Source organism: Leucoraja erinacea, chromosome 35 (genome assembly GCF_028641065.1).
Source record: "Leucoraja erinacea ecotype New England chromosome 35, Leri_hhj_1, whole genome shotgun sequence".
NCBI lineage: Eukaryota > Metazoa > Chordata > Chondrichthyes > Rajiformes > Rajidae > Leucoraja > Leucoraja erinaceus.
The window spans coordinates 14,889,334-14,909,969 of NC_073411.1; the positions used below are offsets into that span (position 1 = coordinate 14,889,334).

A 20,636-nucleotide genomic window follows, 5' to 3' on the forward strand; every position below is an offset into this window, starting at 1 on the left:
TAAATGTGAGGTTATCCATTTTGGTGGCAAAAAACAGGAAGCAGACTATTATCTAAATGGTGGCCGACTAGGAAAAGGGGAGATGCAGCGAGACCTGGGTGTCATGGTACATCAGTCATTGAAAGTAGGCATGCAGGTGCAGCAGGCAGTGAAGAAAGCGAATGGTAGCTTTCATAGCAAAAGGATTTGAGTATAGGAGCAGGGAGGTTCTACTGCAGTTGTACAAGGTCTTGGTGAGACCACACCTGGAGTATTGCGTACAGTTTTGGTCTCCAAATCTGAGGAAGGACATTATTGCCATAGAGGGAGTGCAGAGAAGATTCACCAGACTGATTCCTGGGATGTCAGGACTGTCTTATGAAGAAAGACTGGATAGACTTGGTTTATACTCTCTAGAATTTAGGAGATTGAGAGGGGATCTTATAGAAACTTACAAAATTCTTAAGGGGTTGGACAGGCTAGATGCAGGAAGATTGTTCCCGATGTTGGGGAAGTCCAGGACAAGGGGTCACAGCTTAAGGGTAAGGGGGAAATCCTTTAAAACCGAGATGAGAAGAACTTTTTTCACACAGAGAGTGGTGAATCTCTGGAACTCTCTGCCGCAGAGGGTAGTTGAGGCCACACAGTTCATTGGCTATATTTAAGAGGGAGTTAGATGCGGCCCTTGTGGCTAAATGGATCAGGGGGTATGGAGAGAAGGCAGGTACGGGATACTGAGTTGGATGATCAGCCATGATCATATTGAATGGCGGTGCAGGCTCGAAGGGCCGAATGGCCTACTCCTGCACCTAATTTCCATGTTGCTATGTTTGATCCTCATTTTCTGCCGCTGGGTTTCATGGGCATAATTGATAGGAGCATAATCAGGCCATTCGGCCCAAGTGGACACCATTCAATCATGGCTGATCTATCTCTCCCTCCTAACCCCATTCTCCTGCCCTCTCCCCATAACCTCTGACACCCGCACTAATCAGGAATCTATCTCTCTCTCTCTCTCTGACTTGGCCTCCGCAGCCTTCAGTGAAATTCCTCCTCATCTCCTCCCTAAAGGAGAGTCCTTACATCATTTTATATTGGACCTGGAAGTAAACAGCACCTTCCCGCGGCTCCGGAATGAAACAACGCCTTGTTAGTCTGGGTCTGGGCAGCGACATGTACTGCCAGCAATACAACCCGCCCACACAACCAACCCTCACTCCCCGCCCGCCCCACCCGCTCCACTAGCACTGGGACACGGCAGCGGCCCAGTGTACAGGAGAGAAGAGAGAGGAGGAGGGGAGAGAGACAGAGGGAGAGAGGGATAGAGGAGAGGAGAGGGGGAGAGGGGAGAGGGGTAGAGGAGAGGGGTAGAGGAGAGGAGAGAGGGGAGAGAGGGGAGGGGAGAGAGAGAGAGGAGAGGGGGAGAGGAGAGGGGAGGGGGAGGAGAGGAGGAGATTAAGAGGAAAGAGAGGGGGAGAGACAGAGGGAGAGAGGGAGAGGAGAGGGGAGGTAGAGGAGAGGAGAGAGGGAGGGAGAGAGGAGGGAGAGAGGAGAGGGGGAGGAGAGAGGAGAGGGAGAGAGGGGAGGGGAGAGGAGAGAGGAGAGAGGAGAGGCGAGGAGAGGAGAGAGGAGCTGGCTCGCTGCTCGTGTGTTGGAGGTGACGGGACGCGGCGCCGGGTGAGCTGGAGATGAGACGGGCTGGGGTAGACAGCCACAAGCCCCTGGGTGAGTGCAACTGTCCCGGAGCCGGCGACCCTCTCTCACGACCCCCCCCCCCCCCCCAATGTCCACGTCCACACGCGAGTCCGGAGCAGCCGGTGACCATCAACACCCAGTGCTGGGGTCACCCTGCGGGTCGGCCAGCGTCTACAGTCCCCGTGTGTGTGTGTGTGTGTGTGTTGTGTGTGTGTGTGTGTGTGTGTGTGTGTGTGTGTGTTGTGTGTGTGTGTGTGTGTGTGTGTGTGTGTGTGTGTGTTTGTGTGTGTGTGTGTGTGTGTGTGTGTGTGTGTGTGTGTGTGTGTGTGTGTGTGTGTGTGTGTGTGTGTGTGTGTGTGTGTGTGTGTGTGTGTGACTGTGTGTGTGTGTGTGTATGTGTGTGTGTGTGTCTCTGTGTGTGTGTGTGAGTTTGTGTGGTCTCTGTGTGAGTGTGAGTTTGTGTGTGTGTGTGTGTGTCTCTGTGAGTGTGTGTGGGTGAGTGTGTCTGGAACTACATACAACACTCACCATTTCCTGAGTCATGGGGCATAGAAGCAAGCCCTTTGGCCCATCGAGCTAGTACCATTTGAAGAAGGGTCTTGACCCAATACGTCACCCATTCCTTCTCTCCAGAGATGCTGCCTGTCCCGCTGAGTTACTCCAGCATTGTGTGCCTATCTGTGATTTAAACCAGCATCTGCAGTTCCTTCCTGGGCACCTTCATTCTCCCCATGTCACCTCCAGCTTGCCCTGGCTACCCCACACGACCCCACACGGGCCCCGTGCCGGAGGGTGGGGTTAGGTTGGGTCGCCCTTGCTTCACTAAGGTGTCTTGTTGTTCCAGGTGAGCCTCAGCGGGCCAGAGGCAATGATGAGAAGGAGGCGGTGATGATGCAGAACGAGAGCAAAATGAAGAGGATCTTTGGGTTTGAGTTGTCCGATTTCAGAAGTTGGCACCGGTTTGTCTGCCTGTTGCACCGGCCCACCGACCCAGCCTCCCTGGGGGTCTTCAGGCTCCTCTTTGGTGAGTACAGATGTCACGTTCCTCTAGGTGATGGCTGGCTGTTCAACCAGGTGTCTCACCTGGACTTGTACCTATTCCCCATCCTCCAGTCCCAGCTACTTCTCTGCCTCCAGCTTCACAATCCACAACTCTGTCATCTTTAATATCCAGTTTCTGATTTAATCCTCCTGGATAGTAGATGACACGGTAATCAATAACCAGCAGAGGCCATGCTGATTCACGTCAAGCCTGTCCTCAACTGAGCAGGGCCAGAACTGACTTTGTACTCCTGATTTCCAAATATCTTTGTTTAGTGATACAGTGTGGAAACAAGCACTTTGGCCCTCTGAGACGAGTTCACGCTGACCAATGCTCACCAGTAGATAAACATGCTGGAGAAACTCAGCGGGTGAGGCAGCATCTATAGAGCGAAGGAAATAGGCAATGTTTCAGGTTGAAATCCTGAAGGAAATAGGCAACGTTTCGGGCCGAAACCCTTCCGGGTTTTGGCCCGAAACGTTGCCTATTTCCTTCGCTCCATAGATGCTGCTGCACCCGCTGAGTTTCTCCAGCATTTTTGTCTACCTTCGATTTTCCAGCATCTGCAGTTCAATACAATACAATGCAATACCTTTATTTGTCATTTGAAACTCACATGAGGTTCAAACGAAATGTAGTTTCTGCAGCCATACAATAAAAGAACCAAAACACACACCAACACTATTCACATAAACATCCATCACAGTGGCTCTCCTCCTCACTGTGATGGAAGGCAAAGTTCTTGTCTCTCCCCTGCATTCCATTTCCCTCCTGAAGTCGAGGTCAAAGCCCCCGGCAGTTCCTTCTTAAACACAATGACCACCAGGTCCATTTTATCCCAGCTTCACATCCTATCCTGATGTGAAATGTTCTTTTCATAACTATTCCAATTAAAATATCACCCGTCGATTAGTTTTTTTCCATTCCCAGCCCTTTCCAGATTTCCTTTGAAACCCAAAGTGTCCACATGCCCCAGGGCATAATTAGCTACACATGGAAGGCTAACGTTCTTCTGATCTACACTGACCCAGCAGCTGCCTGCGTTTGTGTGTTGCCTGAGTTTTATATTCTGTTGTTAATTGGGACTGTACAGGAACACTCTCTCTGAGTTGGTCGGAATGGCCATTACTGCCATGGCATTTTATTCATAGCAAAAGGATTTTGAGTATAGGAGCAGGGAGGTTCTACTGCAGTTGTACAGGGTCTTGGTGAGACCACACCTGGAGTATTGCGTACAGTTTTGGTCTCCAAATCTGAGGAAGGACATTATTGCCATAGAGGGAGTGCAGAGAAGGTTCACCAGACTGATTCCTGGGATGTCAGGACTGTCTTATGAAGAAAGACTGGATAGACTTGGTTTATACTCTCTAGAATTTAGGAGATTGAGAGGGGATCTTATAGAAACTTACAAAATTCTTAAGGGGTTGAACAGGCTAGATGCAGAAAGATTGCTCCCGATGTTGGGGAAGTCCAGGATAAGGGGTCACAGCTTAAGGATAAGGGGGAAATCCTTTAAAACTGAGATGAGAAGAACTTTTTTCACACAGAGAGTGGTGAATCTCTGGAACTCTGCCACAGAGGGTAGTTGAGGCCAGTTCATTGGTTATATTTAAGAGGGAGTTAGATGTGGGCCCTTGTGGCTAAGGGGATCAGGGGGTATGGAGAGAAGGCAGGTACAGGATACTGAGTTGGATGATCAGCCATGATCATATTGAATGGCGGTGCAGGCTCGAAGGGCCGAATGGCCTACTCCTGCACCTATTGTGTATGTTTCTATGTTTCACACTATTCACGCTTTAGTTTATAGTTTAGACATACACTGTGAATAACAGGCCCTTCGGCCCACCAAGTTGGTGCCGACCATCGATCACCCGGTAACTAGTTCTATTCTACACAAGGGACAATTTACAGCAGCCTTGGTCCATATCCCTCCAAACCTGTACATGTCTAACTATTTATTAAACGTTGGGATAGTCCCAGCCTCAACCACCTCCTCTGGCAGCTTGTTCCCTGCACCAATTGTGGATGGTTTGACTGTATCTTGTATCGTGGTACAGGTGATAATATTAAATGAGTGGCAGGACTGTGTGCAATTCAGCTGTCCAATATCTCAGGGTCCTGTTGACAAATGAAGGGTTCAGCAGGAAGTGGGTGGGGGATCTGTGGAGATACACCGATACACCCTTTCTCTCCCTTTGCCCCACAGGCTTGCTGATGACCCTTGACATTCCACAGGAGCGGGGTCTGAGTTCGCTGGACCACAAATACTTTGACGACCTAGTGGTCTGCCGCTTTCCTCTCTTCAACTTCCTGAAACCGCTTCCTTTGGATTGGATGTACATGGTCTTTGTGGTCATGTGGCTCGGTGAGTCTCAGGCTGTTGCTCCCACTCACAAACCAGCCTCCCTTCCACCGACTCCATCTACACCTCATGCTGCCTCGGCAAGGACAGCAGCTTAGACCATCTCACAAACCAGCCTCCCTTCCACCGACTCCATCTACACCTCACGCTGCCTCGGCAAGTCCAGCAACCCAGACCATCACACAAACCAGCCTCCCTTCCACCGACTCCATCTACACCTCACGCTGCCACGGCAAGGCCAGCAGCCCGAGACCATCAGACAAACCAGCCTCCCTTCCACTGACTCCATCTACACCTCACGCTGCCTCGGCAAGGCCAGCAGCCCGAGACCATCACACAAACCAGCCTCCCTTCCACTGACTCCATCTATACCTCACGCTGCCTCGGCAAGTCCAGCAGTCCAGACCATCACACGCACAAACCAGCCTCCCAACCTCGAATTTTTTTAAATATGTCTTATTTATTAATTATTTATTTTTCTTACTTGACTGTAAGGAAAATCCATTTTCGTTGTCTCTTATGAGATAATGACAATAAATTGGATACAACAACAATACCACCAACTCCATCTACACCGACTACATTCTATCTCTGTCCCGCCCACTCCCCTGACATCAGTCTGAAGTGGGGTCTCGACCCAAAACGCATCTCTCCAGAGATGCTGCCTGTCCCGCTGAGTAACTCCAGCTTTTTGTGTCTACCTTCGGTTTAAACCAGCATCTGCAGTTCCTTCCGACACACACCCAAACCTAAATGCCAGCGATATCTCTGCTTGAACTGCAATCTCCGTCAGCCCATTCCAGACGTCACCTCCCTCTGAGGAACAAGATCAGACCCACACATCTCCGTACTCTTGTGTTGAGATAGTTTGATATGCTTGCTGTTTATGCTCCCCTCAGCTTCACTGCACTTTGTGCCTGAGTTATTTACAGAGAGTGATGTATTTACAGTGTGTTCACCTCTCACTAGGTGCGATAGGGATCATGCTGGGCTGCTTCTACAGACTGTCCTGTCTGATGTTTTCCATCACATACTGGTACAACTTCCTGCTGGATAAAACATCTTGGAACAACCACTCCTACCTGTATGGCCTCATTGGCTTCCAGCTCACCTTCATGGATGCCAACAGATACTGGTAGGACATTGGGGTTTCAGCGAATACCGTGTTCAGAAGCAAAAACAACAAAATATAGATCTGAAATAAGTGGAAAAAATCAGCAGGTCAGTCGGGAACTGTAGAGAAAAACATCAATGGTGTTTCATGAGGATGGACTTTGAGGGGTTCTGGTATGTGTGGCAGTGGCCATTCCACCCAGTGCCTGCTTCCTCTGGCAGTGTAGTGCCCAGTGCCTGTCTCCTCTGGCAGTGGGACAGTGCCCAGTGCCTGCCTCCTCTGGCAGTGGCCATTCCACCCAGTGCCTGCCTCCTCTGGCAGTGCAGTGCCCAGTGCCTGCCTCCTCTGGCAGTGGGACAATGCCCAGTGCCTGCATCCTCTGGCAGTGGGACAGTGCCCAGTGCCTGTTCTGGTCTCCCACCAAAGCCGTAACTGAGCCGTTTCTGTGAGAGCTGGTTGTGCAAGTTTGCCACAGTTGCTACAAACAACCTTCACTGGCCATCGAGTGGGTCCCACCGTGACGGTCAGTGTAAAACCACACACCTGTCCTCCAGTAAATGACTATGTTTCTGAACCTTTTGTTAGGTCGGTTGACGGATTACGAAACCCAAAGAAGAGGAACGTTCAAGTACCTCTGTGGAACTACACGCTGCTGAGAACACAGGTTGGTGCTTCAGTTACTAACCCAGGCACCTTGCTACTCTCTGTGGAGAGTGACGTCACCAACTCAAACACTCACGTACAACAACTGAACCATCCGACCACAACTGGAGAGCGGTCCTGACCTCCCATCGACCTCATTGGTGACCCTTGGACTTTACTGCCTTCTCATGTATCTGTACATTGTGAACTGCTCGATCAGAATCATGTTTGTCTTTCCGCTGACTGGATAGCACGCTACAAAAAGCTTTTCACTCTAGCTCGATACACGTGACAATAATCTACACTGAGATTGCAGTGACCATCAAGAGACCACTGTTTGACCTGTACAGAAGCAGGTGTGTTGTGCTGCTCACTCAGCTCATCCCTAACATGAGCACAGATAAACTGGAATGTAGAAACAAGAAGCTGCTGGTACGGGATTACATGAAAGGACACAGAGTGCTGTGTCTGCAGCGGGTCAGGCAGCATCTGTGGAGAACATGGATAGGTGATATTTTGGGTTAGGAGTCTTCTTCTGACTCATTGTATGTGGGGAGAGGGGGAGCTAATCCTACATGGATTCTGTTTTATTCTCTCCACATTCTCCACATTCCACCACCCACCTGTACTCCACCACCCACCTGTACTCCACCACCCACCTGTACTCCACCACCCACCTGTACTCCACCACCCACCTGTACTCCACCACCCACCTGTACTCCACCACCCACCTGTACTCCACCACCCACCTGTACTCCACCACCCACCTGTACTCCACCACCCACCTGTACTCCACCTGTACTCCACCACCCACTTGTACTCCACCACTCACCTGTACTCCACCAGTTGGTTCCACCAGCTGACTAACCATGTCACACACTCAGACAAATGATCCAATCATGATATGATTGCCCCGTGCATCGTTTACACGATGAATATTAGCAGCTCTGATTCCTGTATTTCTGAAGAATGTCCTGGCGTTGACCTGCTGTTGACCTGCTGTTGACCTGGCGTTGACCTGGCGTTGACGACATTGGTCTTCCCTTGCAGATCTTCATTGTCTACTTCATCGCTGGAGTGAAGAAGCTGGATGCTGATTGGGTGGAAGGCTACTCCATGAACCAGCTCGCTGGCCATTGGCTGTTTGATCCCTTCAAGTAAGTTCCCCCACAACCCATAAACTGCTGATTCTGCAGAAAAATCTCTCCCTCGATGGAGTGAAACCCCAGGTCATGTCGACCCTCCCATTAACAGCTACCCGGAGCAGGAGCCCTTTACCACACGATCCCTATCCTGACCACAGATTCTTCCCAAACTCCCAACACAAGCATTTTGTGTATTTGTGTCAAACTGCTCCAGTAGCCTTGGCTTTGGTGAATGGAAATGTAACAAGTTAATGTTTAGTTTAGAGTTGAGAACAGGCCCTTCGGCCCATCGAATCCACGCTGACCATCCATCACCCATTCACACTAGTTCTGTGTTATCCCACTATCTCAGCTCGCTGGCCACTGGCTGTTTGATCCCTTCAAGTAAGTTCCCCCACAACCCATAAACTGATGGGGGGAGGGTCAAGGGGCTCTGCTGCCTGGTCATTCAGACATGCCGCTCCGTGTGTGTGTGACTGTGTCCTGTCTGTCCATCACAGGCTGCTGCTGTCGGAGGAGCTGGTGAACCTGCTGGTGGTCCATGGTGGTGGCCTGATGCTGGACCTCACCGCCGGCTACCTGCTCTTCTTCAACGCCACCCGCCCGCTCGCCCTCGCCTTCGTCTCCTACTTCCATTGCATGAACTCCCAGCTCTTCAACATCGGTAATGACACCCGCCATGTTGCTGTGGGCCCCACCCTAAACACCCTGCACCCACCCAGTCCCCCCCCACCCTAAACACCCTGCACCCACCCCCCCCCCAGTCCCCACCCTAAAACCCAGCCCCCTGCACCCACCCAGCACCCAGCAACAACCCCCCCCCCCCTAAACACCCTGCACCCATCCCCCCCCCCCACCCTAAACACCCTGCACCCACCCAGCCCCCCCCCCCCTGCACCCACCCCTGCCCCCCCCCATCCCCTGGTGTGTGAAGCCTCTACACAGAGAGCAACTTCACAGGGACCCAAACTGCCCCCCCCCTCTGTATCGGGAACCTGCACCTTCTGCCAATCTCACCTCCACCCCCTGACTCTCCACCTAATGGTGGGGACACTGTCCAGTGTGTCCAGCATAGACTGAGTGAGTCAGGGTGGCTGCTCTACACAAGGGTGCTGGCGGGGCTGGGGTTTGTGTTTCAATGTTGTTGTTGACGTTAACGTTACTCCCTCTGCAGGAATGTTCTCCTACACGATGCTGGCCACATCCCCGCTCTTTTGCTACCCCGACTGGCCGAGGCCAATAATCCGGAGGTTGCCGGCATTCCTGAGGCACGTGTCCCCCCTGACTGAGGCTCCAGGGCGGAGCGCGTCGTGTGTGTATCCCAGCGACACACAGGGAGGAGAGGGAATCGGGCAGCGGAGTGGCAGCAGCAGGCGGGCAACACACACACGACGCCAACAGCTCGGGGCAGCCTTTGTTGTCCTCTACATTGTCGAGCAGTTCTTCCTGCCGTATTCACACTTCATCACACAGGTGGGTGAGGAGAGGGCGGGACGATGAGGCTGTAACACACAAATAATGACAGGACCCAGCTTGGCCCTCACGCTCATCACTAACACCTCACCTGTGGAGGGTGTACAGAACAAGCTGGTAGTTGAGGCAGGGACTATCGCAACAGTTTACAATCCCGACCAAAACGGCACCCCTCCATGTTCCCCAGAGATTCTGCCTGACCCGCTGAGTTACTCCAGCACTCCTCACTACGGGCGCTGTCTGTACGGAGTTTGCACGTCCTCACCGTGACCTGCGTGGGTTTTCTCCGGGTGCTCCGGTTTCCTCCCACACTCCAAAGACGTGCAGGTTTGTAGGTTAATTGGCTTCGGTAAAAATGTAAATTGTCCCCAGTGTGTGTGTGTGTGTAGGATAGTGTTAATGTGCAGGGATCGCTGGTCGGTGTGGACTCGATGGGCTGAAGGGCCTGTTTCCACTCTGTATCTCTAAACTAAACTAAAATAAAAACGAAACTAAACTGATCACAGAGCTCTCGCTGGGTGCAGCAGTTTCCCAGGCTCGGCTGATCTGCACTGTGGGATCAGACACACCCAAAGATCCTACAGCACAGCTAAAGGTCACAGCAGCGATAGATTTCAATCACCTCCTTGTGTCTACAGTGAGGTTGGTCCTTGAGCCTGTTGCATGGACCTGCCCTCCTGGATCTGGCCACTAGAGGGGAATGTTTCTCCACGCTGAGCCCATATCATACCTCCTCTCCACAGATGCTGCCCGTCCCACTGAGTTACTCCGGCACTTTGTGTCTCCCTTAGATTTCTTTGAATGACGGACACAGTGTGCTGGAGTAACTCAGCGGGACTGGCAGCATCTGTGGAGAGCAGGAATGGGTGACGTTTCGTGTTGAGACCCTTCTTCAGATGTTGGGTCGGGGGAGAGGGAGACTGGAGATATGGATGTGTACAAACAATGTGAGGTGTGAAAAGGACAGATCAAAGGTGACAGTGATCAAGGATCTGACATACAGGCTCTTCGGCCCATTGAGTATTGAACTGCCTATTCACGGTGGCGCAGCGGTAGAATGCAGCGACAGAGACCCGGGTTCGATCCCGACTACGGGCGCTGTCTGTACGGAGTTTGTACGTTCTCCCCGTGACCTGCGTGGGGTTTCTCCGAGATCTCCCACAAAGACGTGCAGGTTTGCAGGTTAATTGGCTTGGTGTGTGTGTGTAAATTGTCCCCAGTGTGTGTAGGGTAGTGTTAGTGTGCGGGGATCGCTGGTCGGCACGGACTCGGTGGGCCGAAGGGCGTGTTTCTGCGCTGTATCTCTAAACTAAACTAAAAGTATTCATGAGCCAGACATTGTATCTTGGTCTTCCTGCATTCCTCATGAATGCTAGAGTTGCAGCACAATCCTCATTGTAATACACACACGTGTGGGACCGTGCGTCTCTCATGAGTCATAGTTATTGGGGGCAGTTACAGTATTTCAGCCGACTGCAAGGTAAACAATGGGCTGTTAGTTATAGGGGTGTTAGTGATAGGTGGAGATCAGGTAGTCTGGGCTTGTTTCCCAGAGTGACGGTGTAGTTGGGTGGTGACCTGGTCGAGGTGTATAATGTTATGATCGGCATAGAGAGTATACTCATAGTGGGGGTGGGGCAAAACTGAAGCACATTGTTTCACGATGAGAGGATGGAGAGTTAAAAGGGATCTTGGGGGATAGTTTTGTTTTACACTGAGTGGTTGATATCTGGAATTAGATAGAATTGGTTTGTTTAAGTAGCATTTAGAGAGCCAGCCACAAGTGGACAAGGCATTGGGTGCTGATACGGGCTGATGGAATGAGGGTAGCAGGACTATGTGGCTGAAGGACCGTTTCTGTGGCGTACAACTCTACAAGTGATTCACTCACTCACCCAGAGTAAGTCGGCAAGTATAGAGGTAGCGAATGTCGGCCTCACGCCTGCCTGTCCCTCCTTGTCACAGGGATACAATAACTGGACCAATGGACTGTATGGATATTCCTGGGACATGATGGTTCATTCCCGGTCTCACCAACACGTGAAGATAACCTACAAGGATGGAGTAACGGGAGAAATCGGCTACCTCAACCCTGGTGTGAGTTGTAACTCCCTCTGAGTGGGAGCAGGAGGAGGCCACTCGGCCCATGCTGTCCCTTCTGTCTCTACAATCTGTTCCATTAGTTTAAGTATGCATGGTGTCATAGTGATTATTCAATAATGAAAGTGTATGTAGACTAATCCAATGTCAGTAGTGATTGGCAGCTGGTGTTTGGACCGTTGACAGTGAAGGAGTGACCTCTTGTTTACAAATACACACGACTCGATGTTAAAAGTCTAAAGTACCAAATAGCAATTGACTCCCGATGGTGATGGGAACCATCTGCACTCACCTATGTTCCTCCGATGTTGAGAAAGACTAGGCAGACACGTCATTGGGGCTATCAAGTGGGCACCTACTTTCATCGACTGAGTTTCGCTGTCACTGTTAGAGATGTTGGCATTCAGAATAAGCGGGTGTGATCGGTACAGAGAGCTACTGGTGTCTATCTGGGCAGGTCAATGTGCTCATTGGAGGAACAGCATCTTACTACCAAGCAGTATGAATATTGAAGGTAGATAAAAATGCTGGAGAAACTCAGCGGGACAGGCAGCATCTGTGGAGCGGAGGAAATGGGTGACGTTTCGGGTCGAAACCCCTCTTCAGTATGAATATTGATTTCTCCAACTTCGAGTAACCCTTGCTCACCCTCTCTCTCCATCCCTCCCCTACCCTAGATCTCTGGCCAGTCTGATTAACGTCGCCCATTGCTTCTCTCCAGAGATGCTTGTCTAAGATATATCCAGGTGCTGATGTACGGTGATACTTGTACTAAACTGTGAACCAACGTGTCTTGGTACTTGGTGACAAACAACGTTGCTCCCGGCCAGGTGTGGACACAGAGTCGCCGGTGGAAGGACCATGCGGACATGTTGAAACAATACTCGGGCTGCTTGGCCCAGGAACTTGGCAGATACAACATCGTTGACCCCGAGATCTACTTTGACATCTGGGTGTCGATAAACGACAGGTTTCAGCAGAGGTGAGAGCTCGGGCCGGTAACGGGACCAGAATGCGGGGAAAGTCTCAGGGGGTCGGGCAGCATCTGTGGAAAGAGAAACAATTAATGTTTGGGGATGGGTTTGTCCTCGCCTTGGCACGAAGGCTCTGGTCTCTGTTTGTGGGGGTGGGCTTGGTCGGGCCAGCGCTGCCTCCTTGACTGACCACTTGGACCACAGCAAACTGACCGGCAGTCCCTGTTGCCAGGCTCTTTGACCCCCGTGTGGACGTGGTGAGGGCGGACTGGTCCCCATTCAGGAAGACGTCGTGGCTGATGCCACTGCTCGTTAACCTCTCACCCTGGAGGTTGAAGTTCGAAGAGATCGAGAAAACTTTGGACAATCAGACTGACGTGGTTTTCATTGCAGACTTTCCAGGTCAGTCGCTGCTGGGGAGAGGGTTTAGATACAGGCCCTTCGGCCCACCTTCGGCCCACCGAGTCTGTGCCGACCAGCGATCCCCGCACACTTACACTACCCTACACACACTAGGGACAATTTACACACACACCAAGCCAATTAACCTACAAACCTGCACGTCTTTTGAGTGTGGGAGGAAACCGGAGCTCCTGGAGAAAACCCACGCAGGTCACGGGGAGATCGTACACAAACCACGTAGACAGGATCGAACCCACGTCTCCGGCGCTGTGAGGCCGTAACTCTACCGCTGCAACACCAATTTTGTTTTAAATTTGAGAGATCTACCATCTTGTTGGGTGAGGTGCCAGGTCCATGCTCCACAGTCACGTCTCAGTCTCTTATCTTGAAGGGCTTCACCTGGAGAACTTTGTGAGTGAGGACCTGGGTAACACAAGCATCCAGGTGCTGCAGGGAGAGCTGGCCGTGGAGATAGTGGCCGACAAGAAGAACTTCAGCCTTAAGGAGGGCGATAAGATGCAGGTAAGATGCCAGGTGATGCATGACACAGCAAGCAGCCCAGACCATCACACACACAGTGGGTCAAGCAGCCCAGACCATCACACACAGTGGGTCAAACAGCCCAGACCATCACACACACACAGTGGGTCAAACAGCCCAGACCATCACACACAGTGGGTCAAACAGCCCAGACCATCACACACAGTGGGTCAAACAGCCCAGACCATCACACACACAGTGGGTCAAACAGCCCAGACCATCACACACAGTGGGTCAAGCAGCCCAGACCATCACACACAGTGGGTCAAGCAGCCCAGACCATCGCACACACAGTGGGTCAAGCAGCCCAGACCATCACACACAGTGGGTCAAACAGCCCAGACCATCACACACACACAGTGGGAAAAACGACCCAGACAATCACACACACAGTGGGTCAAACAGCCCAGACCATCACACACAGTGGGTCAAACAGCCCAGACCATCACACACAGTGGGTCAAACAGCCCAGACCATCACACACAGTGGGTCAAGCAGCCCAGACCATCACACACAGTGGGTCAAGCAGCCCAGACCATCGCACACACAGTGGGTCAAGCAGCCCAGACCATCACACACACAGTGGGTCAAACAGCCCAGACCATCGCACACACAGTGGGTCAAGCAGCCCAGACCATCACACACACAGTGGGTCAAACAGCCCAGACCATCACACACACAGTGGGTCAAACAGCCCAGACCATCACACACACTAACCAACCTCCCTTCCCCTGACTCCATCTACACCTCACGTTGCCTCGGCAAGGCCAGCAGCATCATCAAGGACCAGTCTCACCCCCGGTCACTCCCTCTTCTCCCCTCTGACAAGAGGTAGAGAAGTGTGAAAACACACAGCTCCAGATTCAGGGACAGTTTCTTCCCAGCTGTTATCAGGCAACTAAACCGTCCTCTCACCAACTAGAGCGCGGTGCTGAACTACTATCTACCTTGTTGGAGGCTCTCAGTCGATCTCCGATTGGACTTTACCTTGCACTAAATGTTACTCCCTTATCTGTACACTGTAAATGAGTCGAGGGTGATCATGTATTATCTTTCCGTTGAGTAGATAGCACACAACAGAAGCTTTTCACTGTACCTTGGTCTATGTGTCAATAAACTGATCTAAACTCCAGCTGGGTGGAATCTAGGACGTTTCACTGAGTCACTATAATGGGAAATTGTTCAAGGTGCAGAACTAGGGCAGTTTTGGTGACTCAGCGGGACAGGCAGCATCTCCAGACAACATTGATAGCTGGTGTTTCAGGTTGGGACCTTTCTTCAGTCTAAAGAAGGCTCCCGACCTGAAACGTCACTTATCCATATTCTCCAACATTGATAGCTGAGTTGTCTTTTTTTGGTTCAGGTTGGCCGGACCAGATTTTTCTTCAGTCTAAAGATTATTGCTATCTGTGTTGTTGCCCTGAAACGTCTCTGTTCCATTGTTGGTACCTGTGTCAACAGCTCCTCATCTTTCATTTGGGCAGCTTACACCCCAGCGGTATGAACATTGACTTCTCTAACTACAAGTAACCCTTGCTCTCTCTATACCTCCCTCTCTCTCCATCCCCCCCTCCCCTTCCTAGTTCCCCGACCAGTCCAACTGTCCCTGATTACATTTTATCATTGAAAGCCTTGTTGTCACATTCTCCAAGCCAACAATGATTTATTGTGCATTTTCCTTGATATTCACCCTGTTAGAAGTCTTGTTTTCACACCTCCCCCTTCCATATCTCTGTGTCTCCCTCTACCCTGTCTCAACCTGAAATGCAACCCATTCCTTCCCTCCAGAGATGCTGCCTGACCCGCTGAGTTACTCCAGAATTTTGTGTCTATCTCTTGACTTTTAAATTCTCCACCCAGTGAGATTGTGGGTTGCTGAGGGTATCTAAAACAGAGCTGAATAGATGTTTAATTGGAGGAGATGAGGAAGGAGTTGATCGTTGACGTTACTGAACGAGGGGGTGAAAGGTCTGGTGTGTGGTGGTGGCAGAACCAGCTGTGGTGACAGTGTGTGTTACATTGCAGCTTCCAGCTGGTGATTATCACCATGTGTACACCACGTCTGAACAGCCGTCCTGTTACATGTACATCTATGTGAACACCACAATGGTGAAGTTCGAGGAGAAATACACACGATTTGTGGAGCTTCAGGAGAAGATTAAGAATGGAACGGGTAAGTTTGGGGCAACGGACCCCTTTGTGTAGAAACCCAATCGGCCACAGGGAGAACATGCAAACTCCACAGGATCGGGTCTGTGGAGCTGTGAGGCAGTGACTCTACCCACTGTAGTGCTGCCCTGGTGTACAGGTGGTCCCTGCCCCAAACCACTGCCTCCAGGGGTCACCATCACAGACGTTAGCTGGTGGCACAAGCAACTGCAGCAAAACACAAAGTGCTGGAGGAACTGGAGCAGCACAGTTGGTGCAGCGGGTAGAGCTGCTGCCTCACAGTTCTAGAGACCCAGGTTCGATCCTGACCTCGGGTGCTGTCTGTGTGGAGTTTGCACGTTCTTCCTGTGACCACGTGGGTCTGTTGACAGACAATGTTTTGGGTCAAGACTCTTCTTTGGACTTTCCTTCTGAAGATGGAGCAGTAATGTTAAATCCCGTGGAAACCACCTGAAGCATCATGTGTGCAACTGTGGTCAACTTAATTCCCATGATGGCAGGACTGATGTATGATGAAATAATGGGTCGACTGGGCTTGTATTCGCTGGAATTTAGAATGACAAGGAGGATTGGACAGGGTAGATGCAGGAAAAAATGTTCCCGATGTTGGGGGAGTCCAGAACCAGGGGTCACAGTTTAAGAATAAGGGTTCGGCCATTTAGGACTGAGATGAGGAAAAAAGTCTTCACCCAGAGAGTTGTGAATCTGAGGAATTCTCTGCCACAGAAGGCAGTGGAGGCCGATTCACTGGATGTTTTCAAGAGAGAGTTATGCCCATGTCCCACTTAGGAAACCTGAATGGAGACTTTGTGCCCCACCCAAGGTTTCCGTGTGGTTCCCGGAGGTTTTTGTCAGTCTCCCCACCTGCAACCTCCGGCAACCACCTGCAACCTCCAGGAACCGCACGGAAACCTTGGGTGGGGTGCAAAGTCTCCAGAGGTTTCCGTTCAGGTTTCCTAAGTGGGACAGGGGCATTAGATTTAGCTCTTAGGGCTGACGGAATCAAGGGATATGGGGAGAAAGCAGGAACGGGGTACTGATTCTGGATGATCAGCCATGATCATATTGAATGGCGGTGCTGGGCCGAATGGCCTCATCCTGCACCTATCATCAGTCTCCTCTCACAGTGATATTGTTACAGTTCCTGTGCAGCATCACCAGGGCTCAGCTTCTGATATTTAAATCATTTCCAAGAGCAAATGAACGAGCACTTTGTCAATTGTAATCTTCTATCGTGTCGCCCCATCAGAAACGGAAGACATTTCGCCCGAGCTGCAGACTGTGTTGGACGGGACGGCGGAGAACATCAACATCACGGACCCCACCTTGGCTGCCTTTGTTCGGCGGCAGAGGAAGCAGGAGGAATACGCTAGGAGGAGGAACTCAACTACGCTGGAGAGATTCACCAGATTCACTAAACGAAAACATTTCATCTTTCGAAGGAGGTGGGTCTTTCCAGCAGCTCCTGTCGCCCATTTAAAACCCTAGGAGCCCAGTGTCACAGCTTGTAGATACCCTGATCAACAGCTCCAGAGACCCAGGTTCAACCCTGACCTCGGGTGCTGTCTGCGTGGAGTTTTCACGTTCTTACCGTTGAATCTGTGGGGGTCGTGAGAGAATTGATCGAATAAAAACGGGTTGTAGTAAGATTAGAGGTCAGCATAGTCTCAGTGGGCTGAAGGGCCTGTTTCTGTGCTGCTTCTTCCCATTGGGCTGGTCTGCTAAGATCACAGGCTCTGACTATCTGACTAATTATATTTAATCATTAATTTGTACATTAGACAACCTCTTGGTTTGGTGTTTCCAGCTAATCACAAACCTCCCTTCTCTTCATCCTAACCCACTCCAGCTTCCTGATGACCGGCTACGCATTGAGGAACCTTGTCTTCGGCCGCCCTCCCGTGGAGCAGCTGGCTGAAGAATATGATTTTGCATCCATGAAGTTTGCTGAGAACGTGGACCGTGAATCTCAGATGAAGACAGAAGACCATTTGGAACTGTGAGAGTGCTACTGCCTTAAAGCATCGCTGACTAATGTTTGCAAGGTCCACACCAGCCACCTGAACTGGATTAGGTTGTTTGTGAAAACCTGTTGTTTTTCCAGTTCAGTGTCGGCTGCATGGGATCCGGTTTGTAAAAAAAACCCAAATCAATCGTTAAAGATTGTAATTACATTTCACACTAAGTGATGAGGGACCAATTTAAATATTTTCCCGAAGGATTATTGATACATTACCGTGATCCTGAAAGCATTATGCTTGACGTTAGATTTTCTAGCAAATAAATGCACTACAATGCTTACTATTTCTCAAATTCTTCCACTGGCCATTTTCTTTGCTTAATTTGATGAAGTTTCAACCTACAGACCTTTGTATCTCATGCGCGGCTTATGCAGGGGCCGCGGAACGTTTTTGAAAGCTGGGCGCCACCCTCCCTTTCACTTCGTTCACTGCCCCATATCTCGACTGAACCGCGCTGTGATTGCCCGTGGAGTAGAGCGCAGGGAGGGGTTTTGGGGGGTGGGGAGCCCAGTGGCCCAGTCCGTTTCTGCCACGGCTGGTCGTGGTTTTGCTGCGCTCACTGTGCGCTTGTTCTGAGATTCTGGATGAGAGGTCCTCAGAAGAAGGGAAAATACGCCTGTGGGACAGATAATTTCGGGTTATGTCTCGCCAAAAAAAAGTCGAGGGGCTGCAGCCCCGGACAATGTGATATTAGGCAATGCGCCGGAGTCCCAACTACTAGTGCTGTCTGTACGGAGTTTGCGCGTTCTCCCCGTGACCTGCGTGGGTTTTCTCCGAGATCTTCGCTTTCTTCCAACACTCCAAAGACGTGCAGGTTTGTAGATTAATTGGCGTGGTGTACTTGTAACAATTGTCTCTAGTGTGTGTGTAGGATAGTGTTAGTGTGCGGGGATTGTTGGTCGGTGTGGACTCAGTGGGCCGAAGGGCCTGTTTTCGCGCTATATCTCTAGCAAGTCAGAATGTAACATGCTACCCCTTTACACGCACGAGGGCTAATAGCCTGTTAACCAGGTCCTAAATAATATATCTATTATTATTGATGTAAGCACAGCTGCCTGTTTGCAAGGAAAATTAATGTAGACTTTCAAAGCCAATGCATTTCCCGTTTTTATTCCCATCTCATTTAAAATCATGAACTTAACCTCTGTGATTTGGGAAGTTTAGGTTTTACAGTAGTTCTTTTTTACACGTACAGATAACCCACAATCTCAAATAGCTGGAGTTCTGTTTAATCAACGTCGGGCAGGAATGAATCTAATTAGGCCGAGGGTTTAGCTTTGAAAATGGTGCTCAAAGAATTGGGAGAGCTAGATGAAAATGGAGCAGGAAATGGCCCAACTCTTCCCAGGACTAGACTGAGAGTGTGCTTAATATAGGTTTACTTTGCATTCACCGTTGTAGGTGCCAAAATTTGTGAAAAGGGTTGATGTTTCAAGTCAATGACCAATAATCAAAACCAGTTCAGGTTGGATTCTGAGGAGATAGTATAAATTGTCTGGAATGTTGTATTTCTACTTGTTCTTATTCTGCCAGCATCACAAGGTGTGAGTTAATTTTAACGATAAGGGGGAAATCTTTTAGAATTGAGATGAGAAAAACATTTTTTACAGAGTGGTGAATCTCTGGAATTCTCTGCCACAGAAGGTGGTTGAGGCCAGTTAATTGGCTCTATTTAAGAGGGAGTTAGATGTGGCCCTTGTGGCTAAAGGGATCAGGGGGTATGGAGAGAAGGCAGGTACAGGATACTGAGTTGGATGATCAGCCATGATCATGTTGAATGGCGGTGCAGGCTCGAAGGGCCAAATGGCCTACTCCTGCACCTATTTTCTCACCAGTCAACGAGAGATCAGATAGGGATAGCATTATATCTAGATTGCAGGATGCACAGTAGACATCCTGGTTTTACAAGAGGGGAAGAAGCCAAGGATGGATTCTAATGCAGACGTGAATTTTAAAACACAAGAAAACAATGTATGTACTGCAGGTTGGGACGCTGCAAGTTAAACTCAAGCTCAATGAAGGTGATTGACGGAAGGCCAAGAGTATTACAATGGTGAAGGTGAGAACATTCACAAACACTACCAAGGCTAGAACTTAATATCGTTGCCCGGAGTCCCAAGCTGCTATTGGGTAGGAAGAGCTAAGGTTTAGACCCAGTGATGAAGGGGATTGGGGAATATTGGCAAGTCAGCATTGGGTGTAACTTGCAGGGTAGTCGGCAGGAGGTGGATTTGGGAGTTGCTGTCAGAACAGCCTAGCCAAGTTAAAAGTGTATTCTGTGGATGGAATAAATGACCCCTCAATGTTCAAAACTGCATACAAACCAGACACGTGGAAAATATTCCTTTACAATCCATGTGATCTTCAGATGGTGAGAAAGAGTTTGGAGTGGGGTCAGTCACTTGCTACTCGAGTGTCTTTACAAGTCTGGTGAATACAAGTTATGTGGCTGATGCTGCATTGATCTGGTCTAGTGGTGCCTTTGAGGTCCAGGGGAGATAAATGTGGAAACAAGGAACTGCAGATGCTGGTTTACCAAGGAAAAACAAATGCTGGAATAGGCATCCCGACACCAAACATCACCTATGTTCTCCAGGACCTGCTGCCTGACCCACTGAATTACTCTAGCACTGTTGAACGTCACCTAACCATGTTCTACAGGGTTGCTGCCTGATCCGGTTACTCCAGCAGTCTTTGCTATGCTGACTGCCTTGCTCATGTTGGAGAATGTTGCCAGCCCATCACCCTAGGCATAGCTTGCAAATAATTCAGTTGAAGCTGGTTTTGGAACAAGCCTTGAGCATTAGTTGTTGGTGTCTTGTAATTTACTGTAATCGATGTACAGCCACTAGCTGCATTGGTGTAAACATCAGTGTTGAGAATTATCTTAAATTTATAACATGGTGAAAATGGACACAATGCAACCATTTGCATTTTTATTGTCCCCATCATTGATGATGGGAATGTTCTAGAACTTT

General features: G+C 50.1%; 1 protein-coding gene across 1 annotated transcript; it reads left to right on the forward strand.

The window, feature by feature from the left end:
* The first annotated feature begins 1,575 nt into the window (after positions 1-1,575).
* Positions 1,576-17,950, forward strand: ggcx (gamma-glutamyl carboxylase). Its single transcript, XM_055662458.1, has 15 exons — positions 1,576-1,704; positions 2,519-2,698; positions 4,923-5,081; positions 6,048-6,213; positions 6,778-6,856; positions 7,885-7,991; positions 8,480-8,643; positions 9,154-9,452; positions 11,418-11,549; positions 12,383-12,534; positions 12,759-12,928; positions 13,320-13,450; positions 15,494-15,641; positions 16,887-17,082; positions 17,487-17,950. The coding sequence occupies exons 1-15, from the start codon at positions 1,668-1,670 to the stop codon at positions 17,638-17,640; spliced, it is 2,274 nt and encodes a 757-aa protein (XP_055518433.1). The 5' UTR covers positions 1,576-1,667; the 3' UTR covers positions 17,641-17,950.
* Positions 17,951-20,636: the final 2,686 nt, after the last annotated feature.

Excerpts from the sequence above, each read along its gene's own strand:
- ggcx (XM_055662458.1), top strand. The coding sequence starts at position 1,668 with ATGAGACGGGCTGGGGTAGACAGCCACAAGCCCCTGG. Across the intron at positions 11,550-12,382 it reads TCGGCTACCTCAACCCTGGT|GTGTGGACACAGAGTCGCCG; the intron begins GTGAGTTGTAAC and ends GCTCCCGGCCAG. Across the intron at positions 12,929-13,319 it reads TTTCATTGCAGACTTTCCAG|GGCTTCACCTGGAGAACTTT; the intron begins GTCAGTCGCTGC and ends CTTATCTTGAAG.